This window comes from Ricinus communis, chromosome 4 (assembly GCF_019578655.1).
Source record: "Ricinus communis isolate WT05 ecotype wild-type chromosome 4, ASM1957865v1, whole genome shotgun sequence".
Taxonomy (NCBI): domain Eukaryota; kingdom Viridiplantae; phylum Streptophyta; class Magnoliopsida; order Malpighiales; family Euphorbiaceae; genus Ricinus; species Ricinus communis.
This window is the reverse complement of record NC_063259.1, coordinates 16,161,595-16,181,945: the sequence shown is the minus strand read 5'-3', so window position 1 is coordinate 16,181,945 and position 20,351 is coordinate 16,161,595. Positions and strand designations below refer to the sequence as shown.

Below are 20,351 nucleotides of genomic sequence, written 5' to 3'. Positions count from 1 at the left end.
CTGTCAAAGAAACCCTCAAGGTCAAAGGATGATACCGGCACAGACAGTGGTCGAGGCGTAGAGGCATGTGCTGGCACATGAGAACTAGATACTCGCATCCGAGCCAACTGCTGAGAAATATCCTGTAAAGAAAAATGAAAACTGTTATGGTCTTCTCTCATCTCGGTGAGCAAGGCCACAAGGTCATCCTGAAGAAGTTGGGTGGCGTGTGACTGTGTCTGAAGCATCTCGCGCAAGACTCTCACTAAATCTCTAGCCTCAGTACGAAAAGTCTGTGTAAGATCCCACTGCTATGTCATCCAGGCCTCCATCCTATCCAATCTAGATGCTACTAATGTGCCTACTGATTGATTAAACAACATAGATGGGTCAGGAACATCAGTGGGTCTAAATGAGGGACGTGGTGGAGGTATAAGCTGCTCCTTGGTGATGTCATCATCATCATCATCACCCTCATCAACACCATCGCCACCCGTTTGGCTGGCTGTAGTGGAACCTATCAAGTGGTACTCGGAACCGCCTGAGATAGACTCAGTCCGAGTGACCATTCGCATGTTGTACATTTGTTGTGTCCCAACAGCCAGCATAGAACCCGATTCTGTCATACTCTAAACAGCAGTTGGAGTCAACACCCCCATATTCCTAGCTAGCCTAGTCACATATGGTCCAAGGCTAATAACTGCCTTCCTAGCCGATCTCTGAATCCCATCCATCAGAAACCCTAAATCCAAATAGGTCCTCTGTCGAATATGCTAGAGTAAAACAACATCAAGCTTATTGAGAGCTCCCCAACTCTTACCCCTACCAGCCAATGTCTGCACTAATATATTGTGGAGGTATCTCAAACTATCCGAAATACATGAAGCCTTGGTCCGGCTCGAAGAGAAAGAGCGTCGGATCACCCTAATATCCTCCCAATACAAATCTATATCTGTCCCAAATGTCTAACTGCCTGATCAAATAAATCAGAATCCACCTCTGCTCTAGTCCATATCCCTAAAGCTATTCCAAACTCAGCCTGGGACATCCTATAAGTTCTGCCAGTTGCCCTGAAAGAAACTGTGTTTGGCGAAACAAAGTCTCTAACAGCCGGTTGAAGCCAAAAGGTGTTGAAGAACTCCAAAGCTAGCTCTCTGTAAGTAGGCTCTCTAATGTCAAAAAAACCTATTCCATGGTACTGTCTCCAGCAAACTAGAAATTTCTTCAAAAAGCCCAATATCTCTCAAGGCCTGCCAATCGATGCACCTCCCAGTCAGAAGTGTCTTAGTCCTTACCACTCAAAATCGATCAATATGCACCTGGTTGGTGAAGATCAAGTAAGGATGCCTGCCAGCTGCAGGTGTAGGGACAGGTCGAGCTCGGGTTCTCGGGTGATCGGTTGCCCGAGGTTGTCATCCAGGAAGTAGTGTAGCAGTTGTCTGGCCTAAGGTCTGGTGACTAGAAGAACCATCCTTAACTCTAACACGCTTCCCAGCGGCTCTATGCTGATCGTCGGCCATACTTTCTTAATAAAATGCAATGTTAGATAGCAACATAAGTAGCAAAACACTGTAATAGATCGACCATGTTCAATTTACATAAAATTTAACAAAAATTTGGCAGTATATCAACTTGGTTGTTAACCCAGGAAGCTAGGGGTAAGGTACCCTAATCGCCGAAATCCTACAAAGCTGAAAATATAGGGTGCAAGGGGAGAACAAACAAAAATAGATAATTACAGATATAATGCACAATGGCATTTCAGTGTATAACATCACAACGTACCCAATAGTAGCACATCCAAAACAGACTGAGGACAAAATAAATAAAAAGAAATATGAAAACAAGAATGAAAAATAAGGGCAAGAAGAACAAAATCAAAATAACACAAATGAACACAAATGAACAATGGAATATGCATTAAAGTCAGAAATGACATACTTGAGGTGAAAAGAAAAAAAAAAGTAATTCACTGGAAATGAAACTAGAATAAGAAAGCAATGATACGAAAATCAACAAAAGTATAAGAAAGACTAAATGACAATCAAGTATGAATGAAAACAAAACAAAACAAGCAAGATTAAGTGGAAAATACAGATTACTTACTGTGATTGTCTCTGATGAAGTAGAAGAGTAGAGAAAGAGTAACGAAGGAGAGAAAAATCGGCCAAACTAGTGAATTGGTGAAAAACTTCGTTTTAAATAGGGTTCGTGTACCTACGTATATCTGCATCTTGCAAGACGGCCGTCGCGCAAGAGCCGTGCAATGAAACGTGCTGTCGGCTGCGTGACGGCATACATGCACAACCGTGCATGATCCAGAATCGTAGCCCCAAATTGCCCGAAATGCTGGTCCAAATCACCTTTTACACAAAAAAATATATTTCCGACACAAAATATACTCAAAAACTTCGAAACAGAGGAATAAAAAAAATTATGAACATACTCAATCAAGTAAATCAAAATAAATAAAGCCCAAAGAAAATAACGAAATAACAAAAATTAAAAACAAAAACGTAAAAGCATCACCAAAATCAAATGTACAAAAATGCTTATTTTTACTGAGTCCTAAGCTTGACTCATCCGGATCAACCCTCTTATGCATACAAAACTAGGTTAACTCGTTGCTCACCATCCAACGAGTTACCATGGTAAAGTTTTAATCGATGCCTATTCACTTTGAAATCTCCCTTCTCGGGATGATGCAACTCCACCACTCCATATGGAAAGACCTGTCTGACCTGAAATGGTACAGACCACCGACTTTACAGCTTCCCAGGAAACAGACGAAGGCGAGAGTTGTACAGTAACACTCGATCCTCGACTTGAAACTCCTTATGCCCACGAATCCTTTGATCATGCCATTTTTTCATCTTTGATTTGTAATTTAATGAGTTTTCATACGCCTGCTGGCACCACTCATCTAGCTCACTCAGCTGCCACTGTCGCTCCTTACCTGTAGAATCAATATCAAAGTTACAAGTCCTAAGGGCCCAAAGTGCCCTATGTTCTAACTCAACAAGTAAATGACATGACTTTCCATAAATAAGGCGATAGGGCGTAAAACCTATAGATGTCCTAAAAGCAGTCCTAAACGCCCATAATGCATCATCTTACTTAAGAGTCTAATCCTTCCTACTAGTACTAACGGTTCTCTCTAAAATACGTTTAATACCCCTATTAGTTACCTTAACCTGCCCACTAGTCTGGGGGTGATAGGGAGTAGAGAACCGCTGAGTAACTCCGTACCGCTTAAGTACCTTCTCTAATTGGGCGTTGCAAAAATGTGTTCCTCTATCACTAATAAGCGCCCTAGGGTTTGGTAAACAATCGCTTAAGGAACCTGCAAACAACCCTAGCATCATCAGTGGCCAAAGCCTGAGCTTCAGGCCACTTAAAGAAGTATTCAACAGCAACCAGAATGTACTTATTACCATATGACAAGGGAAAGGGTCCCATGAAGTCGATGCCCCAAACATCAAAAATCTCAACGACTTGCACACTAGTTTGGGGCATCTCATCACGAGAAGAGATATTACCTGCGCACTAACAAGCATCACAAACCTGAATAAATTTCCGTGCATCTTGGAAGAGCGTAGGCCAATAGAATCCTGCCTCTAGCACCTTCCTCGCTGTATGGTTTGCTGCTTGATGACCTCCAGTGGGTCCCTCATGGCAGTGCCTCAATATTTGGAGAGTCTCTTCACCATAAACACAACGGTGAATCACTTGATCTGCATACACTCTAAACAGAAAGGGATTTTCCCAAATGTAGTACTTCAAATCGGCAAAGAACTTCTTCTTTTGTTGATAAGTCATACCCTTTGGTAGAACCCTAGCAACCAAATAGTTAGCGTAATCTGAAATATCAATGTATACCTGAGTGACATATAAATGCTCCTCTGGAAATCAATCGTCTATGGCTGTCTTATCAAGTGCATCCAAGTGAGGATTTTCCAATCTCGATAAATGGTCCGCTGCCAAATTCTCTGCGCCCTTTTTATCCTTGATCTCGACATTAAATTCTTGCAACAAAAGAATCCACCGAATCAATCTCGATTTCGCATTATTTTTCAGGAATAAGTACCTCAACGCCGAGTGGTCCGTGAAGACAATGGTTTTGGAGAGAACGAGGTATGATCTAAACTTGTCGAAGGCGTAAACAACAGCTAACAACTCCTTCTCTGTGGTAGTGTAGTGTTCCTAGGCTCCTGTCAAAGTCTTGCTAGCGTAGTAAATGGGTTGGAACTTCTTTTCAATTCTCTTTCCAAGCACAGCTCCAACTGCATAATCACTAGCATCGCACATCAATTTAAAAGGTAGCCCCCAATCAGGAGAAACCATGATCGAGGCTGTAGTCAGAAGTTTCTTAAGTAACTCAAAAGCAGCCAAGCATGCATCATCAAAAATAAAAGTTACATCCTTAACTAACAACTGAGTGAGAGGCCTAGCAATCTTAGAAAAATTTCTAATAAATCTCCTATAAAACCCTGCATGGCCCAGAAAACTCATAACAGTCTTAACAAAACTAGGAGGAGGTAGCTTAGATATAACTTCTACCTTAGCTCTATCCACCTCCATCCCAGCCTGAGAGATCTTATGCCCTAAAACAATCCCCTCTCTCACCATGAAATGGCATTTTTCCCAATTCAATACCAAGTTAGCCTCAGTACACCTAGCTAACATGTGCTCAAGGTTTGCCAAACAAAGAGAGAAAGAATTACCAAAAACAGAGAAGTCATCCATAAATACCTCCATAAACTCCTCAATCATGTCCTCGAAGATAGCCATCATGCACCGCTGAAATATAGTCGGTGCATTGCACAGTCCGAATGGCATCCGTCTATAAGCGAACGTCCCATAGAGGCAGGTGAAGGTAGTCTTCTCTTGGTCCTCAGGTGCAATAGGAATCTGGAAATAACTTGAAAAGCCATCAAGAAAATAATAAAACATGTGACCTGCCAAACATTCAATCATCTGATCAATGAAAGGAAGAGGGAAATGATCCTTCCTAGTTGCATCATTAAGCCTACGGTAATCAATGCAAACTCGGAAGCCTGTTACCGTTTGAGTCGGGATCAACTCATCCTTCTCATTCCTTACCCCTGTCATGCCTCCTTTCTTGGGTACAACCTGCACAGGGCTCACCCACGAACTGTCAGAAATGGGATATATCAAACCTGCATCAAGAAGTTTAATTACCTCCTTCTTTACCACTTCTTTCATGTTCGGATTAAGTCGTCTCTGAGGCTGAACAACCAGCCTGAAACTGTCCTCCAATGAAATCTTATAAGAGCAGAAACTTGGATTTATGCTTGGGATATTGGCTATCTTGAAAGCAAAGGCCTTCTTGTACTTCCTTAGAACTTCCAATAGCATGGCTTGTTCTTCAGGAGTTAGATCGACTGATATGATTACTGGTAAGCGCTTCTCTTCATCTAGGAAGGCATAAACCAAGTGGCTCGGTAACTCCTTCAGTTCTAAGACTGGTGGGTCCTCGAATGAAGTCTTTACCTTCTGCACCTCATACCTAAAATGATAGGGATCAGTTGACAAGCTCGACTCAGAAGCCAATAAAACAGCGAGTTGCTCCAACACTTGCTCGTTGGACAACTCCTCCTCATCCTCAGCTAATGCTACCTGCAAAGGGTCAAAACATAAAATTTCTTGCAAATAGGACTCAACCACATCATCAATCACATCAATAGAATACACAGTATTATCATAGTCCAGTGACTGTCTCATGGAAGTGGCTAGGTCAAAGGTAATGGTCTCATCATCAACTCTAAGCTTAAGCTTTCCATCGCTTACATTGATAACAGCCCTCAATGTAGCTAGGAAAGGCCTACCCAGGATAAGAGGCACAGTGCTCTCACCCTCCATATCCATCACCACAAAATCCACAGGAAAGATAAATTTATCTACCTTTACAAGTACATTTTCAACAATACCTCTAGGAATTTTAATAGTCCTTTCTGCTAACTGAACACTTATCCTAGTAGGCTTGGGTTCATGCAACCCTAATTTGGCAAATAAACTAGTAGGCATCAAGTTAATACTAGCTCCTAAATCAACCAATGCACCACTAATTGATAAATTACCAATCATACAAGGGATAGTAAAACTCCCTGGATCTCGTCGCTTGAGTGGCAGTTTGTTCTGGAGAATAGCTGAATACTCCTCATTAAGCACTACCTGACCAAGATCCTCCAACTTCCTCTTATCGCTCAAAATCTCCTTTAAGAACTTGGCGTACTTCGGCATCTACGAAATCTCCTCAACAAAAGGTAAGTTAATTTTCAGCTGCTTAAATAAGTCAAGAAACTTACTAATTGCTTGTCCACCTTATCCTACCTCAACCTCGCAGGATATGGAACCGGGGGCTGATGCTCCCACACAGGGCTCTTTTGCCTGTCTTCTTTCCTTCTCTCATTCTCTACCACCTCAAGGTTTGGTCCTTCCTTAGCTGGCTCGTCCTGCACAATTATATTATCCTTATCAGCTTACTACTGTTTGTTATGTTATTTAGTCTGAAATAAGGTGTAAGAAGTCTAAATTAATTAACTAATGCTTATGAATGCAAATAAAGGAACAACAGCAACTGACAATCGAAAGACAACCGTAACAAAGAAGTAAACCTAAAGGGGACCTAAGTGATAGAATTCTAAGGTTGATTTTATAAACTACCAATCTTGCTACCCGTGCCTAAATCCTGAATCGAACTCCGCTCCTCTCTCGAGCTCACTGAGTTCCTAAATCTGCACTAACCTAATGGAATCTCTTCCTATCAAATTATTACAGATTATCATTAAGCATGATTTAGAACGTTTAAGAGTTGTTAATTCTTAATCCGGCGAGTGAATTAACCTTATCTCTAAGTGTTAACTACCAGTTCTTACCATTTAATTTCCAATTGTAAAAAGCATTTCTCAATGTCAAGAAACAACCCAAAAGACAATTAATTTAATGTCTCAAATTAATTGAATCAAATTTTATTACTAAACAGTAAGAAGATTACAAAAATGGCAGATAAAAATCTAATAATTAAACACAATCCATCAACAAAAGTGAACCCCAATGGGTTCGGCAGTCCTAGCTACTCATAATGAAAGAAACAAATACAAAAGGAAATAAATAACAGAAAAGAAAATGGAACATATAACCGCTCTTCTATCGAATCGGAGTGGGAATGTCGCAAGTGCCAATTCTGAAACCAGCCTCAAGTATGGATATCGGATGTCTCGATCAATCATTTAGAGACTTCAATCTTTGCTTGAATCCTCCAAATCAATCCTTTGAACTGACGTTGGTCTCCTAAAATGTCAAGAACAGAGGTGCATAAGTGAGGAGTCGCGCGCGTAGAGAAGTCCAGAAATCATAAGCGAAACCCTGTCTCGTTTTACGTGAATCTATTTATAGGCAGAAGTGCTATAGCCGTGCCACGGTCCGTGCCATGGCCCGTGCCATGGTCCGTGCATATATGCACGACCCGTGCAGATATGCACGGCCCGTGCAATGGCCCGGGCAATGGGCACCAACCTCTACGAAATGCCAAATTTTTGAAATTATCCAAGGTCGTGCAAAAGCCTCGAAATGCGCATTAACAAGGAATCGACTCTAATAACATCTAATATGCATAAATCATCCAAATAGCTTTGTTTCTGCCCGTAAACCAATCAATCTCTATCAAAGAGTCTGAAAATCTGAAAAATTCATAAACATACCAAAGTGCGATCAAACAGGAATAAATATCACTCAAATATGCGAATAAACAACTGATAAACAGTCAATAAACATGCATAGAATCATCTATATCACCATGCCTATGATTTCCTTAAGTAATTAGGATTTTAATTTAAACTTGTTGATTAGTCAACAAGAGGGACGATACCTTTTATTTGTATGTCTCTTTCGCTTCTAGTTAAAGGCTTACTTAATATTTTCAAAGCTAAGATTGTCTAAGTGTCCCATAGACTATTTGTTGAGTAAGCCCGTGATATTATGTTGTTGTTATTTTTCTTTATTTTTGTAAGTTCTGTCTCTTGAGTATGATGTGGCTATCTCATTTTATTAAAAAGGTATTTCAGGCTATTCTTAGCAACGAACATAAAATTTAGTCCCTAAAAATGGCTTCTCTCATTTATTCAGTTTATAATTCTTAGTTATACACTATTTTTAATTTTTCATGTTACTAATTCAATTTGCAAACCCAAATCTCTGTCTTTCTAATTGTTGTTTGAGGGTGGTGCTTTTCGAGAGCCTTTCTGCTTCTTCCTCTTCTTACTGTTCTTGTTCTTATTCTTGGACTATTCTGGTATCTCTTTTCAAGCTATAAAATAAAAAAACGTGGGATGCGTTTATGATGTTTTCTGTTGTGAATTATGTTGTGTGTTTGCCCTATTTTAGGTGGTGTCCTATCTGTAATTCTTGAGTATTATAAAAGTAAATGAACTGTTATTAACATCTTTTTTGAATACATCTTTTTCAATTCAATTTGGCTTCCATATTTCTGTTCTTATTTTTCATATTTAAAACGTTTTTGGATTTTTATTGGGTATTAAATAAGTAGGTTCAAAATTTTTAATTCAATATACTAATTTTTATATTTTTAATAAACTATTTTTCTTTTTTTTTTAACCCTTTTCTTAAATTTGCTTTTGGAAAAAAAGATTTATCTATTTAAAATAATTTTTAAAACTCAAAAAAGTAAAATACAATTTTTCAACCCCTATATGAATGAAGATTTCAATCTAAAAATTCACATCGGACTTGAACATTATCTACACCATCATGAGTTTTGTCCACTTTCTCACTTAATTACTGCCCTTGTTCGTCTTCACCTTGCAATCCCTTTATGAGCCAACCCTTCTTCCAATCTCTAATTAGGGTTCCTCCTTAATTGAATGATATTGAACCCTTCACTCTAATTTGGCATGCATGTCTAACATATAAATAAAATTGGCGGCACAAATAGTAGAGACTACAATACTGGTTGGAAACAAGAGAGTGAAAATGTTATAATCAAAATAAATACTTTCTCCTCCTCAACAAAAATTAATTTCAATTTATATATTAGACAAAAGAGTTAGTTTATGAAGTGATACCATTAATTTTTACTAAAACATTCTTATCAAATATTTTAAGTGTCAATTATTCACACCAATTTGTTGAATTTGCCAATTGATTTATTATTACTATGTGATATGTAACTATTACGATTGAGATAAAAAAATAATACCTAATTACTAATTAGATCCTGAATTTCAATAATTTTAGCTAATTGTTTCATATTTGAAAATAAATACTCAATACTTTCAATTTATTTTTAAAGATATTTTTAAGAGACAGTTTTTACTATTTTATTATAAAAAGATGATATGTCAAGTTAAATTTGCTTACTAAAAAAATAATAATAAATTATCTATCTAAAATTTAGTAATATAGTCATTAAAAGTCTTATATATGTACATTTTTCACACTTTTTATATGCATTAAAATTTTTGTTAATTTTTAAATTTAATAAACATAGTTGATTACTCATTATAAAATTATAAAAATTATTGTTAAAAAGTTATTTCTAAAAATAAAAATAAAAGCATATATATTTATTTTCAAATTTTGAAACAACTAGATTAAATTATTAAAAAGTATAAATTAAGAATTTAATTAGTACTCAATAAAAAGATTATTTTAAGAAAACTTGAAATTTAATCTTCGATGAAAATTATTTATATTATTAGAAAAAGATATTTTTATCATTGATTATAGTTAACAAGTGAAACTTGATACCGGCAAAACAATGGAGACTTTTTTTTTGGAACAAATCGAGGGAGTAATAGAACTGAGCCCACACTAGTTAGCTTTTAAGAAATCTAATCGTTTACCCATTGTTATTAATTTATTATTATTATTATTATTAATTAAAATTTAACGATAATATTTAATAAAAATTTGATATTTAATATATTTATAATATTTAAAAAATAATGTTAAATTAAATTTTTTAATTTTTAAAATTATTATTAGTATAATAATATAAAAATTGTTCTAAAAATATTTATTAATTAATTATAGTATTATATAAATTAATATTTTTGATATTACTATTTTTTTAGGATTATAAATTTGTATATAATCTAAAATTAATTTATTAGTGAATATAATATTAAATATTATTTTTAAATTTATTATCATTATGTAATTAACATAATTAAATTATTAATTAATATGATATTAAAATATAATTAATGTGTTATCTTTAACATAGAATTAAAATTATTATCTAATTAGAAACTAATTTATTAGTTAACATAATATTTAAATATAATTAATATGCTATTATCTAATATTAGAATTAGTGTTTAATTAGAAAAGTAATTTATTTAATCAATAAATTAATAGAAAAAATAAAAAATCTATATATATATATATATATATGAATTTCTGAAACTTAAAATTCTTTTAATATTTATACTTAATTTTTTATATATAATTTTTTTATTTTGATACGTGTATTTACTTTTAATACATGGAATTTAAATTTATGTATAATTTTATAATTTTTTCTATTAATTGATTGATTCATAAGTTATATTCCTAATTAAACATTGACTATAATTCTAAGAAATAACATATTAATTATATTTTAATATTATATTAACTAATAAATAGTTATCTAATCAAATAATGATACTAATTAGACGTTAAGAAATAGCATATTAATTATATTTTTAATATTATAATTTTGATAATAATTTTAATTTTTAAAAATAACATCTTAAATTATATTTTAATATTATATTTAATAATAAATTGATATTTTAATTATATAATAAATTTCTAATTTTAAGAAATAGTAATATTAATTATATTTATATATTAATTTATACAATATTAAAATTAATTAATAGATAATTTTTAAAATAATTTTATATTATTGCATTATTAAGATTTTATAATTTTAAGAAGATTAAGAACATTTAAAAATACTTAATTTTTTATTTTCAAAAAAATTTATAAATTAATATCAAATAAAAAATCTTATTAAATTGTGTTTATCAGTTTGATTTTAAAATTAAAATAATAATAATGGTCATGCAGTGCACGGATAAACGATTAGTATATATTAATTTTTGAAATCTAAAATCTTTTTGATATGCGTCCCTTTCTTTGACACATGATTTTTATTTTAACACATGTATTTTTTTGACACATGAGATTATTTGACTTTTATTTATTAAAAAAAAATTAGTTTAACTTAGTAAGTGAGTAGCAAGTTATTAAATTGAAAAATTAGATAAAACAAATCAATAGGAGATCAATTGTCTAAACGAGTGTTTGAAGGAGAGTATTGCTAGCATTCCTTACAAATAAAATAACCCATCGCAACCAATGGTCCTCCTTTTGTATTAAATTTATATTTTTAGCTATCAATTGTTAATTACCGGTGAAATAACGAGGTTTTAGCTAAAAAGAATAACTTTTTCTTTAAAAAAAATAGAAATTTAAAAACAAATTAGCAAAGGAATAAGGACAACATTTAGCAATGGATGTAATTCATCATTAAATTAAAGCTAAATTTGACGCCAATTTTTTTTAAAGCTAAACTTTAACGATAGATTAGAAATCCATGACTAAAATATGACGAGCTAATTTTTTTTAGCCAAATTCAATGATAATTTCAAACCTGATAAATATTTAGATTTTTTTGATTTAATATCTTTTATGCTCATTCTTTTGACTTTATTGATAAATTTTTTTATGTTTTATTTCTATAATTTTATTTTTATTTTCTGCTCATTTCTTTTTACTTTAGCGATAGATTAATAACAGATTGAATTTTTTTAGAACCTTTTACTTTTTTTTTTTCATTTTATTGAAATAATCAAAAATTATTTTCATCACTAATTTTAATCTATTATAAATTACTTTATTCCATTCTCTTTATTTTTTTTATTTTTATCATATTATTTTCTTTTTCCTATTTCTCTTTACTTTTCATCACTATCACTTTTTCCTTTTTATTATGTGTTTTCATTCTTACTCTCTCTATTTCTTTAATTATCTTTCTTTTCTTTCATTTCTTTCTTACATTTTTTTTATATTTTTTTTAACGTTTCCTTTTATAATTTTTCTCTATCTTCTTTTTCCTATATATATCCTTTAATTTTCTTTATTCTCTTGTCTTTATTTTTTTCATCATTCTTATCTTTTGTTTTATCATCTTTTTTCTCCTCATTACTTTTTTAAACTTTTTTATTGATTTCTTTCTTAGTTTATTTATTTATCATTTTATATTTTATTTTTACTTCTATTTTTTCTCTTTTATTTTTTTCTCTTTTTCTCTCATAATTTTATTATTATTATTATTGAAACTAATTGGATATTGGAATTACAAATATAAAGTTAAATTAAATTAAATTTTTAAAAAAACTAAATGAAATAATATTGACGGATTGGTAAAATATGTTAAACAATTTTATTAATTTAGCAGGAGATAATTGCTAAATTTCAATATATATTTTCTATTGTTAATCCATAGCTAAATTTAGAGACGAATAATATAACAACATAATTATAAATAAAATCCGTCGCTATTTGTATTCCATAAAGGATTAGCAACGGCATTTTTCCGTTGCTGAATACAAGATTTTTTTGTCCTAAAACAAAATCAAACCTAATCAAAATTATTTTGCTTTTAAAAGTTAAAATCGAACCATAAATCAAATTAAAAGAAAAACCAAACCAACTGGTTTGTATTATGTCTAAGCTTAGAGACATAAGATATGAAATGGTATCCTTTTATTTTAAATGTGGGTGAGAGAGAGAGATAGTTAGTTGGAGTTGAATTAAAAGGTAGGAGGGGTTATTAAAAGAAGTAGATTAAATGGATCTTCAATTAAGTGGATTTTCCTGTGATTAACTACTGGCGGGATCCATGCAATGTGACTATGTTTCTATGTTTGCTATGCTGATGATCATAGTAATATAATTAAATATAATGATGCTTCGTGATACCCATAATGACCATGGCAAACATGTTTACTTTAAATCCATATACAAATCAAGATAAGGATTATGATGCATTAACTACTCGGACAATTGATATATCTCTAATTATAAAAGAATAGAAAATAGCAGACCGGGCTGAAACCGAAAAATTCGATCTGATTCATCTAAAATTTAATTTATATAAACTTGAATTTTAATATAAAAAAATAAATATTTGAACTTGACTTAAAACTAAAATTGTTCGAATTCAAAATAATTTAAATCTGAATAAATATGAAATCAAAGTGATTTAAAATACGAATGACCTAAAGCAGAAAAAGTCTTTGACAAATGTTGATACTTCAAAAGGACATCTAACTATGCCCCTTGATGGTGCCTTTAGAACATCATTTTCCACTTTAATGTACCTGCAACCGACTCAAGAGAAATTATATTGTTTTTGCAACTCTAAAATCATGCATTGTTAATGAATTTCAATTTAAAACAAAAATTCAAAGCAGTGAACTATTTTAATATTTGATATTAATAAAAAATTTAAAATTTATATCAATTTTTTTTTTCTTTTCAGCTCCAAACGAGAGGAGAATGACTCGAACTCGAAATCTAGCTCAAATTGAAATATACATCTATCATCAGATTAAGCGAATATTTTATATCAACTAATTATACATTAACAAGATATAATATTATAATTATAAAAGCACATTCAAGAATTATGCTCAATCTTGAATAGTTTCAATTGTTGGCCATCCCTGATCAGCTTGTGACTTTACAAATTCTGCCAAAAGCTTAATCTCTTCATCCTGCAAACGTGGCCCAAAAGTGCATTGCCCTCTTGGAGTGCAATTCTGACCAAATCCCTGAAAGTTGTGTACTTCTCAACCAAGCAGAAAAAAGGGAAAAGAAAAAACATTGAATGACAAATGTTTCAGAAGGCTTTAGTTTCAATTTGAACTCTGGCTTAATTAAGTAGCCCAGAGATTATACAATTAAAGATCATATTTCTTTACAGTCCTTGACAAAATCAGGGCTAAGTAACCAGAAAGTTTAAATTGAATTTGATTGCTCATCATGAACAAATTCAAGGGGCAAATTAACATTTAAGCCGTTTTAAAACTTAAAAAATAACAAAATAAAAAACAACTTACAGGCATTCTTCCCTTGCCAAAGTAAGTAATTTTGTATATCTCTTCTTCCGAGTCTACCCCATTTCTGCATGCTCACATCATTCAACTATTACTACCATTTCAAGACATGAAAACTAGAAGCTACTTGTCCTATTTGTTCAATACCTTCAAGAAATATTGAGATTAATTGAGAGAGACTAACTAGTCTCTTCATTTTCATATTCATATATTCTTTTTCTATTTTAAATCTATGAGAAATTCTTGTATGGACTCAGTCCATCATATTTTATAAACAGAATTAATTATATCACGATATAGTTAGTTTTTAAATTAGGTAAAATACATATTTACATATATGAATTTTATTTATTTGATCATTTAAGGTCTTAACTTTGATAGGGATTTTAATTTTTTTATGATATTTAAATAAGTTTTAACATGCAGCTTCATTCAATATATCAAAAAATAAAATTCATTTGTTTGTTAGGTTAAATCAATAACTAAAAATATTTAAAAGGTTACAAAAATAGAGTTCAAGTGTTTATTAAATTAAATTGAAAGTTAGAATGACTAAATGGTTAAAACTCAGGTGTTTAAATATCCATTTATATCCTTAAATTATGAATAGTTAATTAATGATAGTTAAACATTAACTAACAAAATTACCTATGTTTACAGAAGGAAGAATTCTTAGGTCAAATCTATTCATTATTATGTAAAAATTATAGACTTTCCATTACAATAATAATATGTGGCATTTTTTATGTAATGTATTTATATTGATTGATATATAACTATCATTGGTACAAATGCAACAAATAAAAAAATGCCACATTTCATTATTGTAGCAGAAAATTTATAATCCTATACGGCAAATAAGACTCACCTAGAAATCTTTTCTATAAATAATACAATAGACAGAATAAATCTAAGAATTTCTCATAATCTATATATTGTTTTATATCATTTATAAAAAGCCAATTTACCTTTGCAAGTCCTTCATAAAAAGGGTAGCACCCTGAAATTAATGAATAGGTTGTTAAGGAAAAAGCTGATATTAGAACAAGGAAAGATGGCAATCTAATAACTATCATGAACAAAGAAAACTTAACTGGCTGAATTAAATTTCCACCAGCATCATGACAACCAATGCAAGAACGACTGAACAATGTGGCTCCTTTCTGTATATCTGCAGTGGTTTGTGCTAGTGAGACTGCACCCATGCATATAGAAGCTAACCAAAATCAGGAGAACCCTAAGAGAAACATGCAAGCCCTTAAAGATTGCTTTAGCATTTGCATGCATGGGATACCCATGTTGCTATATCATCAATATTGTTTAAGAGTGGAATTCTTCTACTCGAGAGTGAATGGGTGTGTGTATGAAGATGCATATGGTATTGTTTCTCTGTTCCCATCTGCATTGGAAATAATACATTAAATTACATAAAAGAATAAATTCCAGTCTGACTACTGAGTTTATTGTCAAGGTCTAATTTAGTTCTTTTTTAAATTCATAAATATTTTTTACTCAAATCTTTATATATTTGATTTAATTTAATCTTTGCATTAATTGTGTTTTTTTTTTTGCACATTTTTCTTCTTTTTAAGTCTTGAGAGATCTAATAGTTCACATACCATCATTGGGTTACCATGAATTGTCTAGGTGTATATTTGCTAGACCATCATACCATATATGAGTAGGCTTCTTCAATTGCGAGTAGGTCCGAGTTTGAATTAGGCCTAGTTAGGCTTAGACGTGTTTGTAGGCTTGACTATCCACTCGACTTATTTAAATCTGGTTAAATTTTTTTAAATTTAGACACGTATTTTTCACTCTAGTCTTCCGAGCTTGAACTTAAAGAAGTCCATCATTTTCTAAACGAATTTGAAAATATTATTTCTTTTGAGGTCCATTTCAAAAATTATAAAATAAATACTTTTATTTTTTTATGATAGGCTAAATTTGGTCAAAATTTTATCCTGCATACCTGGTCCGAACCGAATTTAGGCCTAAACTTGAATTTTCAAGCCCGATCCCAAATCCAACTCAGACTGAAATTTGAACATTTATATGTATTTTTTAATTTAGACCAGGCTTAATGAATAAATCTCAAAGAAATGAAAATTTTAATTTTTTTTATAACTTTTGTCAATAAAATATACAAATTTTATAATTAAATTAACTTTATCATCTATGTGGTTAGTGTCGGTTAGTTTTTCTCTTTTACATTCATCAAATGACACGATTCTAAATTCTTTTTTAAAAATCCCAATCATGAATATAAAAATGATTTGACAACTTGCTTTTTTTTTCCTCCTCTCAATTTATGTAATCAATTGAGTCACTAATAAGGATTTTTTTTTTATTTACATATCATCCCAATTTATTTAATATTTTACTTCAATTTAACATTGTCAGAGATTAGAGATTCAACCGTCAGGTAAATTATCAATATAATCAAAATTTTGTCCCAATTTATTACATGTATTGAAACATATTTTTAAAAAGTTGATGACTGTTCTTGTCATTAGTCCTAGAAAAGAGTGGCCTTAACGGCACAACAAAACTATTACATGTTAAATAATAATTAGTGCAGTACTTATATTTTTAATATATACCACTTTGATCCTTTAATTCTTAATTTGCTTTCACTTTTTATAAATTATGCATTATATTATTTTAAGAGGGATTGAGTAAGTAAAAAAGGATCATATTAATAAATTAAAAATAGCATATTTAGTCCTTTTATTTCTTCTAAAAATTCATAATGTATTAATTCCACAACACCATATTAATTAGGAAAAGACAATGCCAATAATTTGAATTAGTAAAAGGCAATGCTAATAATAAACGTTACATAGTAAAAAAATAAATAAAAATAGCAGTTTTAGATATATTTTACAAAGTCTATATATATTATTTGCCTTAATGGATTTAAATTGATAATATTTGAATTATTTTTCCTAAAAGGATCCTGAATAAGTAAAAGAAAACCCTAAATGATTTATTTTTAAATTATATGAGGTTTGTTTTCTTTTCTACTGAATATTTTTTTTTAAGAAAAAATAATTCACAATTAACTAAAGGTAATAAACAAAAGTTAAGTACTAAAGGACTAAAATGTAACATTCTAAGAGTATATATATATATATATATATATATATATATATATATAACCAAAATAATTGTCTATTTTAGCCTTTACAGTTTGTGGTATGGTCTTAATACCACTTCCTAAAAAAAAAATAATAAAAATAAATTCAAATTCAATTGCAGATTCATGTATAGCTAAACCAAAAACATGGGTTAAAACTAAAACATCAACCAATAGCCTTGGAACCATTTTGAGCAATATGCATTCAATTTTTTTCCCTCCCCTTAATTTCATTGAAGACACTTGTAATTATGAAGCAAGTAGAAGTTAAAAACTCTAAAATAAAAAACAAAATTAAAAAGAAAAAGAATGAGGAGCATTTTGGACAACAAGTCAACTGACCTGGGGTGTAGGAAAGAGGAGATAAGGCTAAAAAGGCAGCAGCCGTTAGAGGAGATAAAGCTATGCCTGTGCTCTTCATTATCAACTTGTTCACAGCTTCCTTCAGCTTTACAGCAACTGCTACTACTGCCTTCTTCTTAACTTCTCCTTCCTTCTTGTTTCCCTTGCAACACCCTCATTTTTCACAAATTTGCAGCTTCAAATCTTAATCTTATACACCCAAAGAACAAGAAAAAAGAAAAGAAAAGAAACACATATACCCTACGAGAGAGAGAGAGAGGCTATGTACCATTGATAACAGTGAAGTACAGGCTGAATTTCCACAGGCAGGGATGACAGACAGAATGCCCATCTCGATATGGTGGGTGTAATGGGAGATGTGAGGAAGACCAACAAACAAACAAATTATGAGTGATAGAATTAGCAAAATTTTGTGTACTGTCAATGAAGTATTTCCATTTATATACATATGAAAGTGGAACTCTAATTTCTCTTTCCCTTGCTATATAACTCTTTCGGAATAATTATAAATTTAATGACCGATAAGATATAGGCCCATTTATTAAAATAATTATAAATTTAATATCTTAATTTAAAAATGGTAATTAGTAAGATATACATTCGATTTAAAATATTTATATTTAAATTCATTCCAAACTTATTTGAATTTTTTTTATTATTTAATTAATCTTTCTCAAACCCGAGTTTAATATATATATATAGTTATTGTTATGATAACATTGAAGTATTTAGATAATATTGGATGTCTATTATTATTTTTATAGATAAAATTTTTATGTAAATAAAATTTTATTTATATAATCTTTTATATTTATAAATATGTGTTGTAATTAATGGAAAGATACAAACAATTATTATTTTTTTAATTTTTTTAATTTTTTTAATTTTTTTAATTCTATAACATGTTCTTAATATGATTATTTAAAATGAAATTCAAAATTTAATGTTAAATTGAGATTTTCATCTTTTTATATGCCATGATTCTAACTTTTTTAAATAACATAATTTACATATTATATATATTCTGAATTATTTTTCACATCACCAGTTTGGGCACAATACTTTTACTTTATATTTGTAAATGCAAGTTTTTTGTTTTGGTTTTGGATTTTTTTATTGGGCTTTCACATCTCTGATCTTAGAGCATGAGTTTTGTTTTATCAACTTGTATATTCTTTTAGTGTTAAATATTTTAAACTTTCTGAGTTCTGTCATATTATATTATTAGGGTGCTTTATTTTTTATAATTAATTATAACATTGATGAGATTAATTATTATTTTCTTTCATCAGATTATATTCTTGTAAATAGAAGAATCTTAACATCCCTAAATTTTATCAAATTGCAATGATAGATCTCTCTCTGTTTTTAATAATTAGTTTTAACATCATTCTCGGTGATCCTAAAATAATTCATCTAGATTTATAATTTTTAAAAAAATTAAATAATAATTTTAATTTTATTAGAAAAATATTAATCATTTTTATATTTAAGAATTTATTGCCTATTTAAATATTTAAAAGTTAAGTTATTAAATTAAGATACTTTAATTAAATAAATACCTTACATAAAATTATATAAAAAAGTCTATAAGATAATATTCTTATAATTATTCAAGTTATCAGCTATTAAGTTAAGTCAGAAAAACATAGGTATATAAATAAATCAAAGAATAAAAGGATAAATTGGCATTTTAATTTTAGTTAATATTTATTTTTAACTAAAAGATGTAATAGCTGAATGTAATAAAATGAAAGGATATTAAAATTAATAATTAAAAATATATGGATCTACTAGTATATTTTGACAAAACTCAAAAATGTTAAAATATTTGACTTATTAAGGATATTTTGGACATCTTATTTGCAGTTGACGTTATTTTATTAAAAGGATGTAATAGTTTAACGAAGTTAAAAGCATACAAAAGGACATATTAGTATAACATGATAAAACTGATGGATATTAAATTAATTAATCATTTTTTAAGTTGGTTCTTTCTCGTTTACAACAATAACAGTAATATATGATATTAGTTAATGTTAATTAAATTCTAGTTCCTACAAAACTATTATTGTATATAGTTCATGAAAAACTTGTATTATAAACTTTAGTTTCTAAAGAATAGTATTAGTTTTAGTTCTTGAAAAACTAATTAAATAAATAACTAATATATAAATTTTTGAGAATTATGATTCTAAGTTCTTAAATGATTAAGTATCCTAAAATTTAGTATCTCAATTTATTAAAAAATATTTTATATTCCTGAAGAACTAAATCTTATGGTCCTTCATATTACGACCAATAATTATTTTTTGTAGATACTAGATATTGAGACACTAGATACTATGAGTTTTAAAAATACAATCAAAGATGAAAATCAAGAATTTCTATAAAATTACATCAAAAGGGTGATTTTCTTTGTTATCATTTTCGTGAAGGACTGAAACTTGAATATCTGACAATTAAAGATCTATTAATTCTTTAAAAAAATTTGAAAGAAAGATATATCCATTATAAATCGGTCATCTTTCTAAAGTCTCATTATGAATGGATGCATTTACAATTCTAAGATTTTAAAACTGTAATAATTTTGCAATTTCCAGAATTAGTTTTAAATTAAAATTATGTGTAGAAGATATTACTAACAATAATATGTTACAGAAAGACACTTACTGTTAGGTTAAAACCTTAGGGTGAAAACCATTACCAATAAG

The 20,351-nt window shown here is 30.2% G+C and overlaps 1 protein-coding gene across 4 annotated transcripts; it reads right to left on the bottom strand.

The window, feature by feature from the left end:
• Positions 1 to 13,512: 13,512 nt before the first annotated feature.
• On the bottom strand, positions 13,513 to 18,125 carry LOC107261648 (cytochrome c6, chloroplastic). 4 transcript variants are annotated; one of them, XM_025158241.2, is made up of 6 exons: positions 17,906 to 18,125; positions 17,617 to 17,779; positions 15,230 to 15,351; positions 15,104 to 15,135; positions 14,139 to 14,202; positions 13,513 to 13,864 (listed from the first exon to the last, which is right to left on the bottom strand). In XM_025158241.2, the coding sequence occupies exons 1-6, from the start codon at positions 18,083 to 18,085 to the stop codon at positions 13,760 to 13,762; spliced, it is 666 nt and encodes a 221-aa protein (XP_025014009.2). In that variant the 5' UTR covers positions 18,086 to 18,125; the 3' UTR covers positions 13,513 to 13,759. The 4 variants fall into 4 exon arrangements, with proteins under 4 accessions (XP_025014009.2, XP_025014008.2, XP_015577843.2 ...); XM_025158240.2 differs by having other exon boundaries at positions 13,513 to 13,850; positions 17,906 to 18,120; XM_015722357.3 differs by having other exon boundaries at positions 13,513 to 13,850; positions 15,230 to 15,306; positions 17,906 to 18,118.
• Between the last annotated feature and the right edge of the window lie 2,226 nt (positions 18,126 to 20,351).